Source organism: Podarcis liolepis (assembly GCF_965112155.1).
Source record: "Podarcis liolepis genome assembly, chromosome: 12".
In the NCBI taxonomy this organism is placed as follows: domain Eukaryota; kingdom Metazoa; phylum Chordata; class Lepidosauria; order Squamata; family Lacertidae; genus Podarcis; species Podarcis liolepis.
The window spans coordinates 47326004-47343620 of NC_139563.1; the positions used below are offsets into that span (position 1 = coordinate 47326004).

Below are 17617 nucleotides of genomic sequence, written 5' to 3' on the forward strand. Positions count from 1 at the left end.
TTTGTATTTTGCTTAATGCTGGTAACCTTGAACTTGTTTGTGTCTTTAACCTGCATTTTCCAAATTATTGACACCCTTAAATTTATTGATGTTGTCAAAACATTTAGACTCTGTTGTGTTATGGTAAATAATACAAATAATTCAGATTCTATATTCCCAAAGTCAACAATGACACAGCTATTAAGGATGTCCTTTCCTTCTCTGTTAGCTTTTGTTTATGTGACTGTTTCTTCCCTTTCACCTCCCTTTAGAGTTCTCAAACAGTAGATATATATCTACATATCTCTATCTTTATCTAGATATATAAACACACACACACACAATGTGTGCATTTACCTGTAATGGGTTAAACAATGAAAGGGCAGTTAATCATGTTAAAATCTACAACTGCTCATCAAATCATATTGTGCTCTATAAATAATATAGACTTCTTCTGAAACAGTGGTTATCAGGCCATAAAAAATGGCTGCAAGCAAAGCATGCAGAACAAATGTATATAGTGAATGGTTATTCCAAATCATTCCAAACTGATGAAACAGATTGTAAAAACAAACAAACATGTTAATCACTAGATGTCATTATTTAAAATATTAAACTAAGGTCAAATGAAGATGTTCCCACAGAACTTTACTCCAGAATTTCCACTTTCCCCCCACTCGTGTTTTATAGGGAAGTTATATGACATTAAAGGGAGTGGGCAGCACTGTGGTCTAAACCACTGAGTCTCTTGGGCCTGCTGATCAGAAGGTTGGCGGTTTGAATCCCCAGATGGGGTGAGCTCCCATTGCTCTGTCCCAGCTCCTGCCAACTAAGCAGTTTGAAAGCACACCAGTGCAAGTAGATAAACAGGTACCCCTGCAGCGGGAAGGTAAACGGTGTTTCCGTGCGCTCTGGTTTCCACCACAGTGTCCCGTTGTGCCAGAAGTGGTTTAGTCCTGCTGGCCACATGACCACAAAGCTGTCTATGGACAAACACCGGCTCCCTCGGCCTGAAAGTGAGATGAGCGCCACACCCCATAGTCGCCTTTGACTGGACTTAACTGTCCAGGGGTCCCTTTACCTACACAACATTGTTCTTCTGTGTTTTTTCTGTGTTCCTATGGTTTCTTTCTAGAACTTACCCAACCTGATTTTTGGGGAAAGGGGGAGTACAACCAAACAGTATCATGATCTCCGCAGGTGTAGATCATTTGGCACGGCGGTTCTGCCTTTCTGAAGCTTTGACACATGCACCTTAATCCAAACAAGTCAAAGGCGCTCCAGTTCAAGAGAACATATCTGAGAACATATTTACTGTGGCAAAGTCAGAGGTATTAGTGTTTACATGGTGGCAGCAGAATACCAGTAGTTGGGAGAATGTTTGAGGTACCAGAAACCTGGAACTGGGGACTCTATAAGGCAAATAGGGTTTGAGATAACCTTTGCCAAGCAAAAGGAGATTGGTGATTTGAATTAAAGGGCCCTCTTGCTCCTAAAGTGATGGACTTGGGCAGGGGAAGGTGCCTGGTTGTCAGGTGCTTTCAGGGGCAGGCAAGCCTTGCCCTCACCTGCATGACATCTGGTGTAGGGCGAGTGGCTATGGTTTGCCCAAAACAGCTTCATGGGCCAAATGGGAAAGTCTGATGGGCTGAGAATAAATAACGAACCCTGCCAAAACAACAACAGCAACTCACAACAATTCTAATGGTTTGCCCTGCTGGCTTTGTCAAAATCAGTGTCAACCTGCCCTTTTTTAATGCATATTTTTTCATAATACTGATAGCCTTGAACTTGTTAATGTCTTTCACCTGCATTTTCCAATTTACTGACAGCCTTCAACTTTTTGAGGTTGTAAAAGCATTTTGGCTCTGATGTGCAAATAATTCAGATTCTATTTTCCTGAATTCGGTAGTGGCACAACAACTATTAAATATGCCCTTTCCTACTCTCTGGCTTTTATTTACGTGGATGTTGCCACCCTTACCCCTCCCTTTAGATTTCTCAAACAGAAGTCATTTATACAGGTGGATTTTGCAGCAGGTAATTGCGTTAAAATCTTCAACTGGTCATCAAATTGCATTGCACTCTATAAACAACTTCTGAAAAAGTGGTATCAATATATCCATATTGAAAAATATTCCTGAAGGACTCAAGGAGTTGCTACTGTTTTTCCAGCAATAGAATTTGCAGGGAAGGAACCTGCATACTTGTATACTTCTGAATTCAGACACTTCTGGATTTTACTAATTACAGAAACCAATAAGTTTATCCTATCAAAAAACAATTCTGGTCTTTTCATGATTAACCTGGGTGTGGGGTATTTACTATGGAGGATACCAGGACCCCTTTGGGCCATAATGAATGACCCCAATGAAGCATGTAGAACAAATGTGCAATTGATTGGGTGTGCACAAATATCTAAACTGATGAAACTGTGAAAAAGAACTTACTCACTAGATGTCACTCCACTCCTTCAAATCTCAGATTGTGGTTAAGTCAGCCAGGGATGTTTTTCACTGTAAATCATAATCTCCACTCAAATAAACAAGGAATATTCGGTGTTATGTTGGAGGGGATGCCAGGAAACAGGGAATTATGTTCACATGTGCTGGTGGGGGTGTAAATATGTACAATAATGTACAAATATGTACTTTTTTTTGGCAAGGGATGGTTAAGGAGATAACAGAAATCACTGAGTTAAAGCTGACCGAAAGTCCAAAAGTAGCATTATTATCAATTTACGATGGCGTGGAAGGTTCACAGGCTATGAAGGACTTGCTCACAAATTTATTGACAGCTGTACGAATTATTATAGCTAGGAAGTGGAAGGGGCAAGCAAAATATAAAATGGAAGAATGTTATAAAGAGATGTGGGATATAGCTATTAATGATAAATTAACAGGTGCCATTAAGGTAAGATGGGGAATATGCAGGAGAAATGATTTTGAGGAGATATGGAGGGTGTCTGTAGAATTTGTGCTGTCAAAACAGAAAGGAATCAAATCATTGCAAGAGGTGTTGAAATTTTGGGAGGTTGGATAGTTGCAATGGAATGGTCTCGGATGGTGGGGTGCACATTTTTATTCTTATTTATTTATGATTATTACTTTGTCAAAATAAATAACAATTTTGAAAAAAAAAACCCACAAAAAAGAATAGGAGGGGGAAATCTCTACTTTTCCCCCATTCACGTTTAATGGGGAAGCCACGTAACATAATCAAATATTTGTTCTCCTATGTTTTCCCTGTGCTTTTTCCAGTCTCTTTTGAGAACTCGCAAAGCCTCAGTTGTTTTGGTAGGTGGGGTGGAAAACTGAACAGCAGTAGTATGATTGCTGCAGGCATAGATTTTTTTTGGCAAGGTAGTTCCACCCTTTCTGAAGGGGCGTAGTTTTGACATGCGCACCTTGATCCAAACGATTCCAAGGTGCTCCAGTTCAGGGGAACAGATTTGGGGACGGAAAGTAGCCTGTTGGTTCCTGCTTAATCATTTTGGAGGCTATGTGAAAAACCCTTCTTACCTAAACAGCTACCCCTTGAGTCATCAACCTTGGGGCGGGGGGGGGGGGAATCTAAGGAGCTACCTGACCACAACTGCAGTAAATTTTCTAATTGCAGCCTGGCCTTAGGCATGTTTCCTGCAAAGTAAGTCCTAATGAGTTCAAAGGATCTAACTACAGTTTCCAAAGGGTAGTAGTCAACTATGTACATTTTACTCAGAGTAGACCAATTGAAATTAAGGATCAGGTAAATTAATTTCAGTAGGTCTGAGTAGCATTTGGGACACGGGTGGCGCTGTGGGTTAAACTACAGAGCCTAGGACTTGCCGATCAGAAGTTCGGCGGTTCAAAACCCCACGACGGGGTGAGCTCCCGTTGTTTGGTCGCTGCTCCTGCCAACCTAGCATTTTGAAAGCACGTCAAAGTGCAAATAGATAAATAGGTGGGAAGGGAGAAGGCGTTTCCGTGCGCTGCTCTGGTTTTCCAGAAGCAGCTTAGTCATGCTGGCCACCTGACCCAGAAGCTGTACGCCGGCTCCCTCGGCCAATAAAGCGAGATGAGCGCTGCAACCCCAGAGTCGGCCACGACTGGACCTAATGGTCAGGGGTCCCTTTACCTTTACCTTACCTGAGTAGCATTTAGTTGAATGTCACCCATAGAATCTTACCTTAAAGATAACCAAATTTATTACGGCATAAGAAGAGACTACGGTGAGGGAAAGAGCAGCCACCATTATGGGCAACTAACTCATTACCTCAGAAAGTTTAGATATGCCCAATGTTACCTTTCTGTAAGGCCCTGAACCTTTAAGTGCAGGTTGGTAGTGAGGCTTCCTTTAAACTTTCAAAATGGGTTATGAATTTCCTCAGCACTGTAAGTTCCCCACTTTTTTTGGTTGATACCTTTTTTGTTATAAAGGGCTCTAAATTTTAGTTCCTGAGCATGACAACTTCTGAGAAAACTGCTGTGGAGCTGAGGTAAACGTGAAAATGTTGTTTCTGCTCCTGCCAGCGTGAAGCTCAAGCTTCAGAAGGCCACATCTCAAAAGACATTTCTGTGGAAAGTTTGTGCTATATGTTATTAATTTCACGACACTTCTGTACATGATATCATTTTTGTGAAATCCATATTGATGTCCTGATATTCATGTTATTTACCTCTGTATAAAAACTTTGCTGCGAGTCCCTCCAGAGACCTTTGCTAAACAAACTAAATAAATTAAATAGTTACATCTGTGCAGCTACAATGGTGCAGCTACACATCACTAAAATCCTGTTGCCCTAGAGTTTGCTATTCATATGTGAAAGCACCCCCATTTTGTTCTTATTTTTCAGGAAAAGATTATGGCAACGTGTTCTTTCCTTAGAGCCATGCAATATAATTTCCATTTCCCTCAAACAACCAGGTACACTCGGTTCCTCTCTTGCAAATCTTAGATGCCCTGTATTAGCTAAAGGGCATAATCCTGACCATAATGGATGCCTATAATGTCTGTGTCCAATTTCTGCTAAGGGCAAATGTTACTATGGTCCATTGGCGGTTGGGTCTGTTTCTACAATATTATGTACCTCAGCTTTTAAACATTCTCTTCTTCAATGAACACTTAATCTATGGAGATAATGGTATTGTGCTGTGCTGATGTCCTCCTTGACTGACCATGATTATTTGCCCATACGAATACTTCAATTGGCCATGAGATTATGCATCTGTACAGAATATCTTCTTCTTAATCATTTTTATTGGTTTTACATATACAAAGTTATAAGCGAAGAATCGTAAAGTATATTCATATAGAGATTCCTCCAAATCTCAGGACTTCCCTCCATCCCCTCCACGGGGTCCCATTTTAAACATTTAATACTGTACTACATATTCTTCCACACTCCAATTTTCATATCAAACCATATTATCCATGGTAATTTTAACACTACAAGTAAAGTTAAAATTCTGCTTTTGTTTCCATCTGCTTACAGTGGTCTCCTAAATAGCTTATAAATTTTCCCCATACTTTTATAAAGTTTTTGTCCTCTTGGTTTCTGACTGTTCCTGTCAGTTTTGCCATCTCGGCATAGTCCATTCTTCTCTGATAGGGACTTTGTCTTCTTTCCATCTTTGGGCTAGTAGCATCAGGGCGGCTGTTGTTCCATACATAAAAAGTCTTTTCTGCTCCTTTGGTATGTCGGTACCTATAACTCCTAATAAAAAGGCTTCTGGGTTCTTAACAAAAGTTATTTTCGGCACTTTATTGGCCAAGGGAGCCAGCGTACAGCTTCCAGGTCATGTGCCAACATGACTAAGCCGCTTCTGGCGAATCAGAGCAGCGCACGGAAACGCCGTTTACCTTCCTGCCAGAGTGGTACCTGTTTATCTACTTGCAGTTTGATGTGCTTTCGAACTGCTAGGTGGGCAGGAGCAGGGACCGAGCAACGGACGCTCACCCCATCGCGGGGATTTGAACCGCCGACCTTCTGATCGGCAAGTCCTAGGCTCTGTGGTTTAACCCACAGCGCCACCCGCATCCCTTTTATCTTCTAAATAGGTTTGGGTTATTGTTACCACCATCAGTGACATACCTTTACCCTGAGTGACAACAAGTGTGGTGGGCGAGTGGCATGTTTCTCCCCTCCTGGCAGCAATGCCACTATGTTTGCTTATTTATTTAGAAGATTTGCACCCCACCTACCACTGGATTGAGCGGTCCTCAAGGCAGCTAGCAAAAGACCGTAATAACATGAATGCATATACACAAACTGAGCTGGGGATGGCAAGGGGTTGGGGTAAGCTTCCTGCAGCTATTCCTTCTCTGGCCAATTGGAAAGGTCTAGGCTCACCTTCAAACTACCATGATGTTCTTCCTGGAGGCCTGAGACTGCAACCTCCCCATTATCTTTGGTTCCCTGCCCATAAGCAGAGACCTAAGTGTCCTTCTTTTTGGAGAAAAGCAATGGGGCACATCCCCCAGGCAAGTGTGGTCCTCCAGGCCTACAGAATTTGGCATCTCCTTCTCAGTCCTTGACTGTATTACAAAAATACATAAATCAGTAGCCTTCAAGTTAAACTCCAAGATCAAATTTACAGAGAGTCTCCACCCCTTGATTTGCTCCTTATAAAACACAACTTTCTCCCTTTCCACCTTCACTAACGGGGAGTAACGGGGTCAGTGATGCATCTGTGGCACGGTTTCAATAGTTGTGGCTTCGCCTTCTTCATCCTGTTCTTGGGTCTCCTTCTCCCAAGTATCACAGGAAGGGAACTGAAGTATGTTGTAGTGGTAAGCGTGAGGTCTTCTTTTCATTGCCAACAATGACCTTGACAGTGTTGATCTTTGCTGTTCTTCTTTCTAAATTATGTTCCTGTGAATAATTTTATGCATTTTGACATGCTAAGTAGAATTTTTTTCAGAAGGTTTGTTTTTATGAGAAAATTTCTGAGCTTTTTCTCTTCCCTCCCCCCTTAAAAAAGACCACTAGGAATATCCCACCCCTACCCCCTATTTCTAACCATATTTTGTGGTTGCCATCTTTCCATTTTTCCCATCCCACACAATGCTTTTGATGAATGATGCTAAGTACCACCACACACAAAAAGCATTGTTTAAAGGACAGGGTATAAAATGTCTAAACGAGCAAGCAAGTATACAAACCAGAGCTTGAACAAGAATATTGTCTGATTGAATTTAAACTCTTGGTTTTTCTGGTCAGCTTTATGAAGAACACACAATGGGCTTGTAAGTGTTCAGTGCATTCAATATTTCACTTGACATCTGCATGTCAATGCCCAACTGTCAGCAGATTTTGCAATGCATGTTTTCTGAATATGAGAAAATGTTATATTCCCCTTTTGCTTCCTTTTTCCAACTGTACAGCACTAAAGTTGCATGCAAACTATCACTTATTCTTAGCAGCACACAACAGTATTGTTGACAGTCTTCCTTTTGTAGATACCCACCCTCAAAGTCTGTTAGCTCTAGAATAGGGCTTCCCGGACTGTGGTCCATGCCCTTCCTTCAGGGGCCTGCAACATGTCCTCATGAAGTATTCGTGATGATTTTGAATACTTATTTTCTTTCTTCCATTTTTTTCAGTTTGAATTATATGAAATGCAAAGTGTAGTACAATAAGATATAAGACATGAAAGAAGCACTAAAAATATAATTAAAAATTATACAGAACAGAGCAGATTGCAAGCACTACAGTAGTTAATAAAAACCATTAAGTGGTCCACCAAGACCATCAGCAGTTTTCAAATGGTCCAGGAGAAACCACTGCTCTAGAAATTCCTGACGTACATTGTGTTCTCATCTCAAAAGGACAAGAACTAAATTCAAAATACAGCTGTATTAGCAAATCCCCTTCAACCTCTCACCCCTGCACAGAATTGCAAAGGCACAGGAGATATTCTGGCGGCTTTTTCATAGTGCATTTCTCTGATAGACGAAGGCTATAATATTATAGCCACTTACTTAAAAGGCAGGACCTACTGAAGTCAAGTCATTGGAACTTCTGAGTAGACAGGTATGGGGTAATGTTGTGAGAGGGTTGTGTGCTTCACATTTAGAGCGGCAGCAGGGCAGCTAATATTTCATTCTGATAGATTGCATCCAATTCTATTTTCTTGAAAACTAATGCAATCTTCAAAACATTTCACCAGGTTTACCGGCATGGTGACAGAAGCCCTCTTTCAACTTTTCCCACTAACGTGGTCAACGAAGATGTCTGGCCACAAGGATATGGAGAGCTCACAACGGTCTGATAATGCTCTAAGAAATGAAAACGTGTTTTGTTGATTTGTTTGCCTTTATATAATACTCATTAAGATACTAATTATTAGTTTTATTATTTTATTTAACAGAATGGCTATACTGCTCAAACGTCCAAATCTCTACAAAGCTTCTGAAACTTCTGAAACGTTGTTATTTATTATTTCAGGCTCCAGTAATAGCAATGCCCATTTCAGTACAATGTACACAAACAGTAATATAATTTATGTATGGTCCACTAACCAAAATTACAGAATGTTAACTACATAAATTTATTTATTTTTTTAAAAAAAGCAAAGAGCAATCATAGTCTAAGGTCAATTGCGGAATTTAGAAATTTTGCAACGTTCTAATCCGTGTGCGGCGCTGGTGCTGGCTACCCGTAAGGGCAGGGAGGTACCTTAATCTTTTGCTGCTGTTGAGCATGGGTTCCATCTTCCTCGCCCCAGACTGAGTCCTTAGAAATGACACTTCCTCATGAGGTAGTGTTGTTCCAAGAATATTGCCGTGGGCAAGAAGGGAAAAGCCATGCATCAAGCAGGATGTGGAATGGCAACAAAACATTGTTTAGAAGAAGAAAACCTGATGCCACCATCATAAGCCCCCGCTCAACGAAGAGCAGTGAACATTTTACTCCCAGGCTGCAGAAGTTGCCAAAACACAGCTCCCACTATCATAGTCCACAGTTTGGGCTGTGAATGTAAATGGCGTTCATAACCCAGCTCTAGAACAATGCCAGTGATATGAGAGCTACAGCCATATCAGCACACATCCATAACTTGGAGCAGAATCTGGTCCAGCCTCCTTTTTCAGTCTTGGAGACCTGCCACAAATGTTAACCTTGTTCTCCTGGTGCTGCAGAAAGGAACAGGCCAAAATCCAGAGCTTAGCTTTTTCATGTAATGTACACCCGACACCGCGAGCCTAGAATACACAAATTGTTCCTTTATCCGTTGAAATAGTCAGAAGTAGCTTGGAGGGGACAGTAAATTGCATCTATGAGTTTTACATGCATACTTTTCCTTTTCCTTTTTCCCACAGCGTGGAATGCGGCAGCAATACTTGTTGGGTCAATTCATAAAGGACAGATATAAGGACTTCTTAAGTGACGAATACAAGCGAAAGGAAGCAAGTATTGGAACTAACTTCCCCGTTTTCTCAGCAATAACATTTATACTAATATAATGTTAGGGTCAAACTATGATAATAATAATAATAAAATTTTAAAAAATAAAATTTTATTTATATCCTACCCTCCCCAGCCGAAGCCGGGCTCAGAGCGGCTAACAACAGTAAATGTAACACAGTTTACATAAAATCACATTCAATTAATTGAAATACATTCTAAAATCAATTCATTCTAAAATGCCGCTTAGCAATGGATGGGTTTCCCCATGCTTGTTGGATTGGGACAAGCAAATAGAAGCAGAAGTGTAATGATTTCCACCATGTGTTCAAAATTTACTCATAATTGCAATCCCCACAGAGGGCGAGAGAAGGTGAAAGACCCTGTCTTTCCTTTCCCGTGTCCTCCTGGTTCTGTCCCTCCCCTCCCACTGGATTTCCAGTTAGGAGATGGAGCACAGACAGAAAAAGAAGACAGCAGTCACCAGAAGAGCAACCCTGAAAGTGGGTTGGTGTGGGTATGCAAGTTAGATCTAAACCTCCCCCTGTGGAAAACAACCATCTAGGATCAAAACAACAATACCATCCTGAGCTACTCTTTCATTTTTTCCTTCTCAGATTTATGTCCGAAGTACAGATTATGATCGAACCATTATGAGTGCTCAAGCCAATCTGGCCGGACTCTTTCCTCCTAAAGGAAACCAAATCTGGAACGAAGAGATTGCTTGGCAACCAATTCCAGTTCATACTGTGCCACGTTCAGAGGAAAGGGTAAGGACATGTGTGGTATTTTTAACCTTTTCCACTCCCAGTTCAATGGAAACATGGCAACCTGAGAGGTGAATATTTCACTTAAATAGAGAGATAAATGCACCAGCCGAAGTTACAGTGTGCATTAAAATCCCTGCTCGGAGGGGCACACTTGACCCTTGCTGCAGTCACACTCAGACTCTGAGTAAGGAAAATAAGAACGTGAAGTTTATTGTAGGAAATATTTGTTGGATACCACAGATCCTAGGTGCAGCTGAGGTAAATGTACAAAGAACCATGCTTGCTCTTCCATCTCTGCAGTGGAGCGAGAAAGGAAAAACAACTCCTCTCAATGGTGGGGTGAAGAAGGAGGAAGTGAGGTCAGCAGCCCTGAGAGTATCAGTCTGAAGAAAGGTCAGCATTGAAAGTCTAGCAAACATGGAGGCTCTACTTTCTATCTCCATGCAAACCCACCAAGCCTTTAGCACAAGCCTCCCCTGACCAAGGCAACTTTTTGCAACAGAAAAAGTGGGAGTTCTAATCACACGCTACTGACTGGTTGCTCTTCAAGCATCTTCCCACTAATAATCTGAATTTAGGATGGACATATGTATTATACACAGGCAGATGACAATATGAGGAGGTCTTTTTAGCTGATATGTTTCATTTCATTTCATTAGTTGTTGCATTTTCCTGTTCGCGCTCCATGTCCAAAGTTCGGTCAGCTTCTAAAGGAAACTTTTGGATCCAAAACAGTCCAGGAAAAACTGAAAAGTCAAATGGTAAGAAATGGAAAGGGAAAATCTTATGGCTGCAATCCATGCGAGTAAATTCCACTGAAATCAATGGTGCTTACTTCTGAGTAGACATACCTCAGAATGTGCTGGGAATGTTTGATAAGACAGCCAAATGCCTTTTGTTTCTTGATGTGACGTCTATTATAAACCGTTTTTCCTCATTATAAATTTGCTATTGTTTTGCTTACAGATCTTTTTAGCAGCTGTGCAAGTCAAACTGACTTCCATGGGCTGCTTAAAACTGGAGATGAATCAACCGTCCCCAGAGGGACTCTCTTATCTCTCTGAATTTACAACCTGTGCACTGTGCAGCTTTGAAATGTTTTATTTTTCATGTTCCTGCCTGTTTGTAAAATAAAGCGAGAATCAATTTTCCCAAAGGGGGCAATGAAAGAGGTCTGGGCGGATTGCCTTGTTGGCTGTGGGGAGCAGGCCGTGGCGCTGCCAAGTTTGCAGGGGGCATGCACAAAATGCCCACTGGGGCCTCTCCTGCTCACTTTCTCTCTCCCTCCACCCCTCTGCCCTGGTTGGTTACGGCTCTCCACGTCCTTTTCACTAGCAAAAGGGAACGAAGGGGTCTCTTGTTCTGTGGTAGCATCCCACCTGGAAGTAGTAAGAGGTTGGAAGTGTCCGTATTGGCAACTTCAACTTGACTGGAGCTCAACAAACCCACCAATCATATCCTATGTCTCCAAGGCAATATAAATCTTTCCCATCTCGCAGTCGAAATGACCATTGCGTGGGTCTGCCTTTGAAGGCTCTTCTGAAGCTGTAACCTGACTGGTGCAGAACAATGGCAGTCAATTTTATTTCTGCTGCTGTCTTCAGGGGCCATTGAGCATGCTCCAAAGCACTCTGGTTGCCTATTAACGTCTTTGTTATGTACTGAGTTGAATAGGATCCAAAATGCAGCAGTCTGATTGGTCCTAGAACAATAGGATTCAGAATTCAGCAGTCTGATTGGTCCTAGAACAATGCAGCAGTATGATTGGTCCACAGGAGCCACCCTATCCAGCTCCAGGCGGAAGTGAATCCGCAACCTGATTGGCCTACAGGAGAATCCCAGAATTAACCAATCACGTGCGGCCCATTTTGTAAATAATGTATATAAAGCAGATATTTGGGGGGAACTTTCATTCCTCACTACTATGAGCTGAATAAAGAGCATGAAATCCACACTCGACTCCGAGTATATTTCAGTCTTGTTTGCCAATAGCTTTCAAACCCCTTGTGCTCCTTAAGATCAAGCTCTGAAAGCCCAGCGTTTAATTCTGTCCTCTAAGATTGGGGGCTACTGCAGCACCCCCACATTATGGAACTGGCAGGGCAAAACTTTGCCCCATTAAAAAATGGCAGTCACTGCAGGATCAGGCCCTACCATTCCTTTTCACTTACTGGTTCATTAATTCTTCTGCTCTTTATCTTTCAGCCATTTCTAGGTCAATTAGCATCTAACCTGGGATACGATATGAAGGCTCTTCTGGATTTTAACAGTCACAAACTCTGGAATGCGTACGATGCTTTACTTGTTCAGGTAATTTCTAGTAAACCTATATGAAACTCATTCCTCCCCAACAAAACAGACCAAGGGGTTTAGGACGAGGTCAGGTGGCACATGGCAGATAAAAGCCACACTTGTGGCAAGGTCATTAACGATCCTGCTTTCAATATTATTTCTGCTGGAGGCTGTTGTAACCATAGTAGCAGAAGCTGCAGTGGTCCAAGCTACTGTTTACATTGTGGATGAGGAACCATTTTCAGCTTCAGGGACGCATTTCCATCTAGGAAACCTTCCAAGGTTGGACCACGTATCAGTGGTGGTTTTAGGGGGCAAGGTTGTGTAGAGCTATAAATGTACATTTTACCTTTGTGCGGTTCTCAACCTGTGGGTCCCCAGATGTTGTTGGACTACAACTCCCACCATCCCTGAGCTCTGGCCTTGCTAGCTAGGGGTGATGGGAGTTGTAGTTCAACAACATCTGGGGACCCACAGGTTGAGAAAGGCTGCTACACATGCACAAAACCACACACACACCTCTCTATGCTCCATATAAGAGACATTATCAGAAATCAAAGACACATTTCAGCCAAGCTAAAACACCCCTTTAGTTAGGCAGAGGCCTATTCTCCCCCCACAAAAAGGGGAACTTCTAGACTGAGTTCATCAACCCAGTTGGGACTGTGTGTTTTTTTTCTTTAACTGTCATAGACATGGGGATAGGAGGTAAAGGTAAAGGTAGCCCTGCCCATATGGGCCAGTCGTGTCCGGCTCTAAGGTTGTGCGCCCATCTCACTTAAGAGGCCGGGGGCCAGCGCTGTCCGAAGACACTTCCGGGTCACGTGGCAAGTGTGACGAAGCTGCTCTGGCGAGCCAGCACCAGCGCAGCACACGTTAACGCCATTTACCTTCCCGCTATAAAGTGGTACCTATTTATCTACTTGCACTTAAGGGTGCTTTCGAACTGCTAGGTGGGCAGGAGCTGGGACTGAACGACGGGAGCTCACCCCGCCGCGGGGATTTGAACCGCTGACCATACGATCGGCAAGTCCTAGGCACTGAGGTTTTACCCACAGCGCCACCCGCGTCCTACTGGGGCTGGGAGAGGAGACCTCAAAAACCTATGTAGTCTAATTATGATCCTACAATTGTGGAAATTTATTTAGACCAAATCCCCTCTCGTTGTAATATGGTTTTATTGGCTGGCTGTGAGCCATTTTGTGTGGGCCCCAATGTGGCATGGAATGGGTTTTCCTATATAGAAACATGAAGGTCTGTGAAACAACAGAAGAGATGAGAGTGAGAGAGCAAAGGCATGGCTGACAGATGAGTCACCACCCGCTTTTATTTCTTTTCAACTGTAGAAAAAACATAAGCAGCCATTACCAGCCTGGGCTACTGATGAAGTCATGGGCAATTTGAAAGATCTTTTGGCATTTTCCTTAAATGCAATGTTTGGGATACACAAAAGAGAAAAGAAATCACGACTACAAGGAGGTAAGAAAAAGCAAAACAAAGCCCACATCTTTCTGTTCTGCATGCCTCATGTGTAGACACAAAGGCTGGAATTAGACTCATTAAAGAAACATTTCAGGAAAACGCATTATAAAGCTTAAAGTGGGAAGTCACATTGCCAAAGCGTCCAACTCTACAGCGCCAACTGGTGTCCCAATGTTACAGCGCATTTAAAACTCTGTTTCTTTCTTTCTTTCTTTCTTTCTTTCTTTCTTTCTTTCTTTCTTTCTTTCTTTCTTTCCTAATGTAGCTGAGTCGGAAGTCACAATCCTATGTGTATATAGACCATCTCAGCACACATATAGTATACCCTTCAACTGTCCCAATTGAATTGGGAGTATTACTAGAATGTTAGAACTTCTCTGCCCCAGCTGAAAAAAAAGTCCTTGCCAATTTACTTTAACAAATGGTTAAAGATAAAAGGGCCTCTTGGTTTCACCAGCATTTGTATTCCTTTCCATCACCATTAAGGTCTCCTTGTGAAAGATATTTTGAATAAGATGACAGAGGCTACTAAGTCCACTGATGGAAGAAAAATGTTAATGTATTCAGCCGTAAGTATGAACATTTTAAATTGACCAAACCTTCTGTAGCTCGCATTCTCCTGCTACTTTTTGGCTCACCTCTTTAAGCAGACTATTTGGAAATGTGCTTTGTCTACTCAAGTAACATTATTTTTCTCCCTTTTATAGCATGATACCACAATAGTTGCTCTCCAAGTAGCACTCAATGTTTTCAAGGTAAAGCTACCTCCATACGCTGCCTGCCTATTTTTTGAGCTATATAAAGAAGACAGTGGGTAAATATGAACTCGTATATTCAATAATTACCAGTGATTTATTGGGTAAGCATCTGCAAATTCACTCATCTTCTCAAACACAGTATTTCTTCTCACAATTCCTGCACTGCTGAAATGGGTCAAAAATCAGTTGTGTTCCCTCTGTGTTTGAGCTTGACGTCTGGCTGTTCAAAATACTATTGAAAAATTATTTCATAGCTGTGTGGGTGAGGTGTGAATACCTTTGAAAGACAGAAAGGGGTTGAAAGGGTTGAGTCACACTTTGTGCCAAATCTACAATATTGATCATTGATGCAGAGCTGAGAAACCCCAATTAAATCATAATTACTTGAAACAGCAGGTTAGAATTGGGCAACAATGAAAAGGTATCATGGGCCTCCCAAATGAAAGACTGAGAGATGCTCAAGAGAGGTTGTCTACCCACTTTTTCCTAACTTTTCTTGATTATTAAAGAAAAACAAGACTAAATTCCACAAAATATCCAATTTCATGAAAGGATTTCTTAAACCACATCCAAAACAATAGTGCAATTCTAGTCACACTTAATGGGTCATAAGCCCCACTGGGACTCACCTCTGAGACAACATGAGTATGATTATGCCTGAACGCACTTAATAGAGAAGAATCCCAACTAAACACAATGAAATTTACTTCTAAGCAACTATGCCCATAATTGCACTGCCTGAAGGCTACATTCCTGAGCAGAATGTAGGCATGAAATCCTTTGCAGGCTTACTTCAGAATAAACCCCATTGATATCTGTGGGACATATTTCTAAATATATATGCATGAAATAAATTGAACAACCAGGCAGCTTGCGACAAAGGGCTGGTTTTGCTTCTTTAAGTACCGTAAATCCCATCAAGATGATTAGCATTCAGTCGAGAAAATCAGCAACTTGTCTTGAGCCTTCCGTGGTTAGCAGTACAGAAGTCCACCCATCTTATCAGAAGACTTCTCAGATCAGTTCTTATGAAATGGAAGTGAGACCTGGGTGATATATGGCTGCATCTTGTAGAAATGACTTCTTCTTTCTTTGGCGATCACTCATAGCCGAGTAAGATTGTCTTACATAAACACGGTTTTAACAATGAATCCACAAGTGACTGTGGAGGCCAATTCTGGATCCACACGTCCTTCCACAGTGGGGACATTGGTTTCCAGGCGGGAAGCGATCACGGTGTGGATTTGCCAAGTATGCCTTCCTCCTATCATGTTTCCCCCTTGCATCCTGAGTTCAAGCGTCTTCAAAGCCCATGATACCTTTGGTAAAGTCTGTTCTCCAACTGGAGCGCTTGCAGGCCAATGTTTCCCAGTTGTCAATGTTTATACTACATTTTTTTAGATTTGCCTTGAGACAGTCTTTAAACCTCTTTTGTTGGCCACCAGCATTACGCTTTCCATTTTTAAGTTTGGAATAGAGTAGTTGCTTTAGAAGACGATCATCAGGCATCCGCACAACATAATGCTCTTAATGACCTACATTTCTTCTTTTCAGTGAGTTCACCATTGAGATGCACTATCGGGCCAAAAAAAATCTTCCACCCCAAGCTCTTGTTTTGCCGGGCTGTGAAGCGGCTTGCCCCTTGAAGAAGTTTAAAGAACTGGTTTCTCCTGTCATACCAGAGGACTGGCAAGCAGAATGTAATCGTTAATGTAGGATGGCATCATAAATGAGAGGTAAGAGGTAGCAGGGTTGATACCAACACATATAAAACCGATGCATCAACGTTCAATTTCTCAGCTTGACCTTCCTCACAACACCCCTATGAGGTAGATGAGGATGAATGGCCGAAGGTCAAACAGTGCACTTCATGAGGCTACCTTTGACCGTGACTCGGAAACTGCAACTAATCCCGAATGTGGCAGCTAAATTGGTGTCTCGGAGCGGCTGCAGGGACCATATAACACCAATCCTAAAAGACCTGCATTGGCTTCCAGTATGTTTCCGAGCACAATTCAAAGTGTTGGTGCTGGCCTTTAAAGCCCTACATGGCCTCGGCCCAGTATACCTGAAGGAGTGTCTCCACCGCCATCGTTCACTAAGGTCCAGCTCTGAGGGCCTTCTGGCGGTTCCCTCACTGCAAGAAGTGAGGTTACAGGGAACCAGGCAGAGTGGCGCCCACCCTGTGGAACGCCCTCCCATCAGATGTCAAGGAAATAAACATCTATCTGACTTGAGAAGAGACGTTAAGGCAACCTTGTATAGGGAAGTTTTTAGCATATGATGGCCTCCTATGTTTTTATATTTGGGGAGGAAGCCCAGGACAACCAAGTCAGATGAACGGGGTACAAATATTATTATTATACAGGTACACATATGTATATATAACTTGTAATAACTATATGTGTATTTCCCGAAAAATATATTTCTAAATGATGGCAGTGTTGTTGACCTTTTAACATGTTGCTATTGTCTCTCATCTTCTACCAGGGTGAAAAGTAAAATCAAAGAAAAGGCAAATGAGGAAATTAACATCCCCAGGAAGGAAAGCGGACAGCAAATAAGTCGTAGGACACCAGAAACACTGCATGACTGTTGATGCTTCCATGTGATTCTCATTGTTAGGATTTTCATCTTCTCAGAAATTATTATAATCAAATAAATATCAAGCAAATAGATTCAAAAATTGACTTGAACAAACACTGCCGTCTGCCGCATCATTTACAAGTTAACGTGTGTCTATATACTAAATCTCATGACGGGCGGGGGGGGGGGTAACAAAAGCCTGGGGAGAGAGCAGCAATTGATTTTGCAACCTTATTGACGATATTTTTTAAATACTGATTTTTTTTAAAAAAAAAGTTCAAATGTGCAACTGAGCTTCATATTCTTTTTTTAGAAGTCCATTTATCAAAAATGGTTAACATATTTTGGACATTAACCCCATATTC

The 17617-nt window shown here is 41.9% G+C and overlaps 1 protein-coding gene across 1 annotated transcript in view; it reads left to right on the forward strand.

The window, feature by feature from the left end:
* The window catches only part of LOC310690005 (prostatic acid phosphatase-like), a 33867-nt gene extending 16501 nt beyond the window's left edge, over nt 1-17366 (forward strand). The window contains exons 2-12 of the mRNA XM_083468670.1: nt 4814-4884; nt 8130-8253; nt 9280-9366; nt 9982-10134; nt 10794-10895; nt 12340-12444; nt 13773-13905; nt 14395-14477; nt 14616-14722; nt 16221-16402; nt 17157-17366. Of these exons, the coding sequence (XP_083324796.1) occupies nt 4823-4884; nt 8130-8253; nt 9280-9366; nt 9982-10134; nt 10794-10895; nt 12340-12444; nt 13773-13905; nt 14395-14477; nt 14616-14722; nt 16221-16377 (1113 nt within the window). The 5' untranslated portion in view covers nt 4814-4822 and the 3' untranslated portion in view covers nt 16378-16402; nt 17157-17366. The remainder of the gene's footprint in view (nt 1-4813; nt 4885-8129; nt 8254-9279; nt 9367-9981; nt 10135-10793; nt 10896-12339; nt 12445-13772; nt 13906-14394; nt 14478-14615; nt 14723-16220; nt 16403-17156) is intronic.
* The last annotated feature ends 251 nt before the right edge of the window (nt 17367-17617 follow it).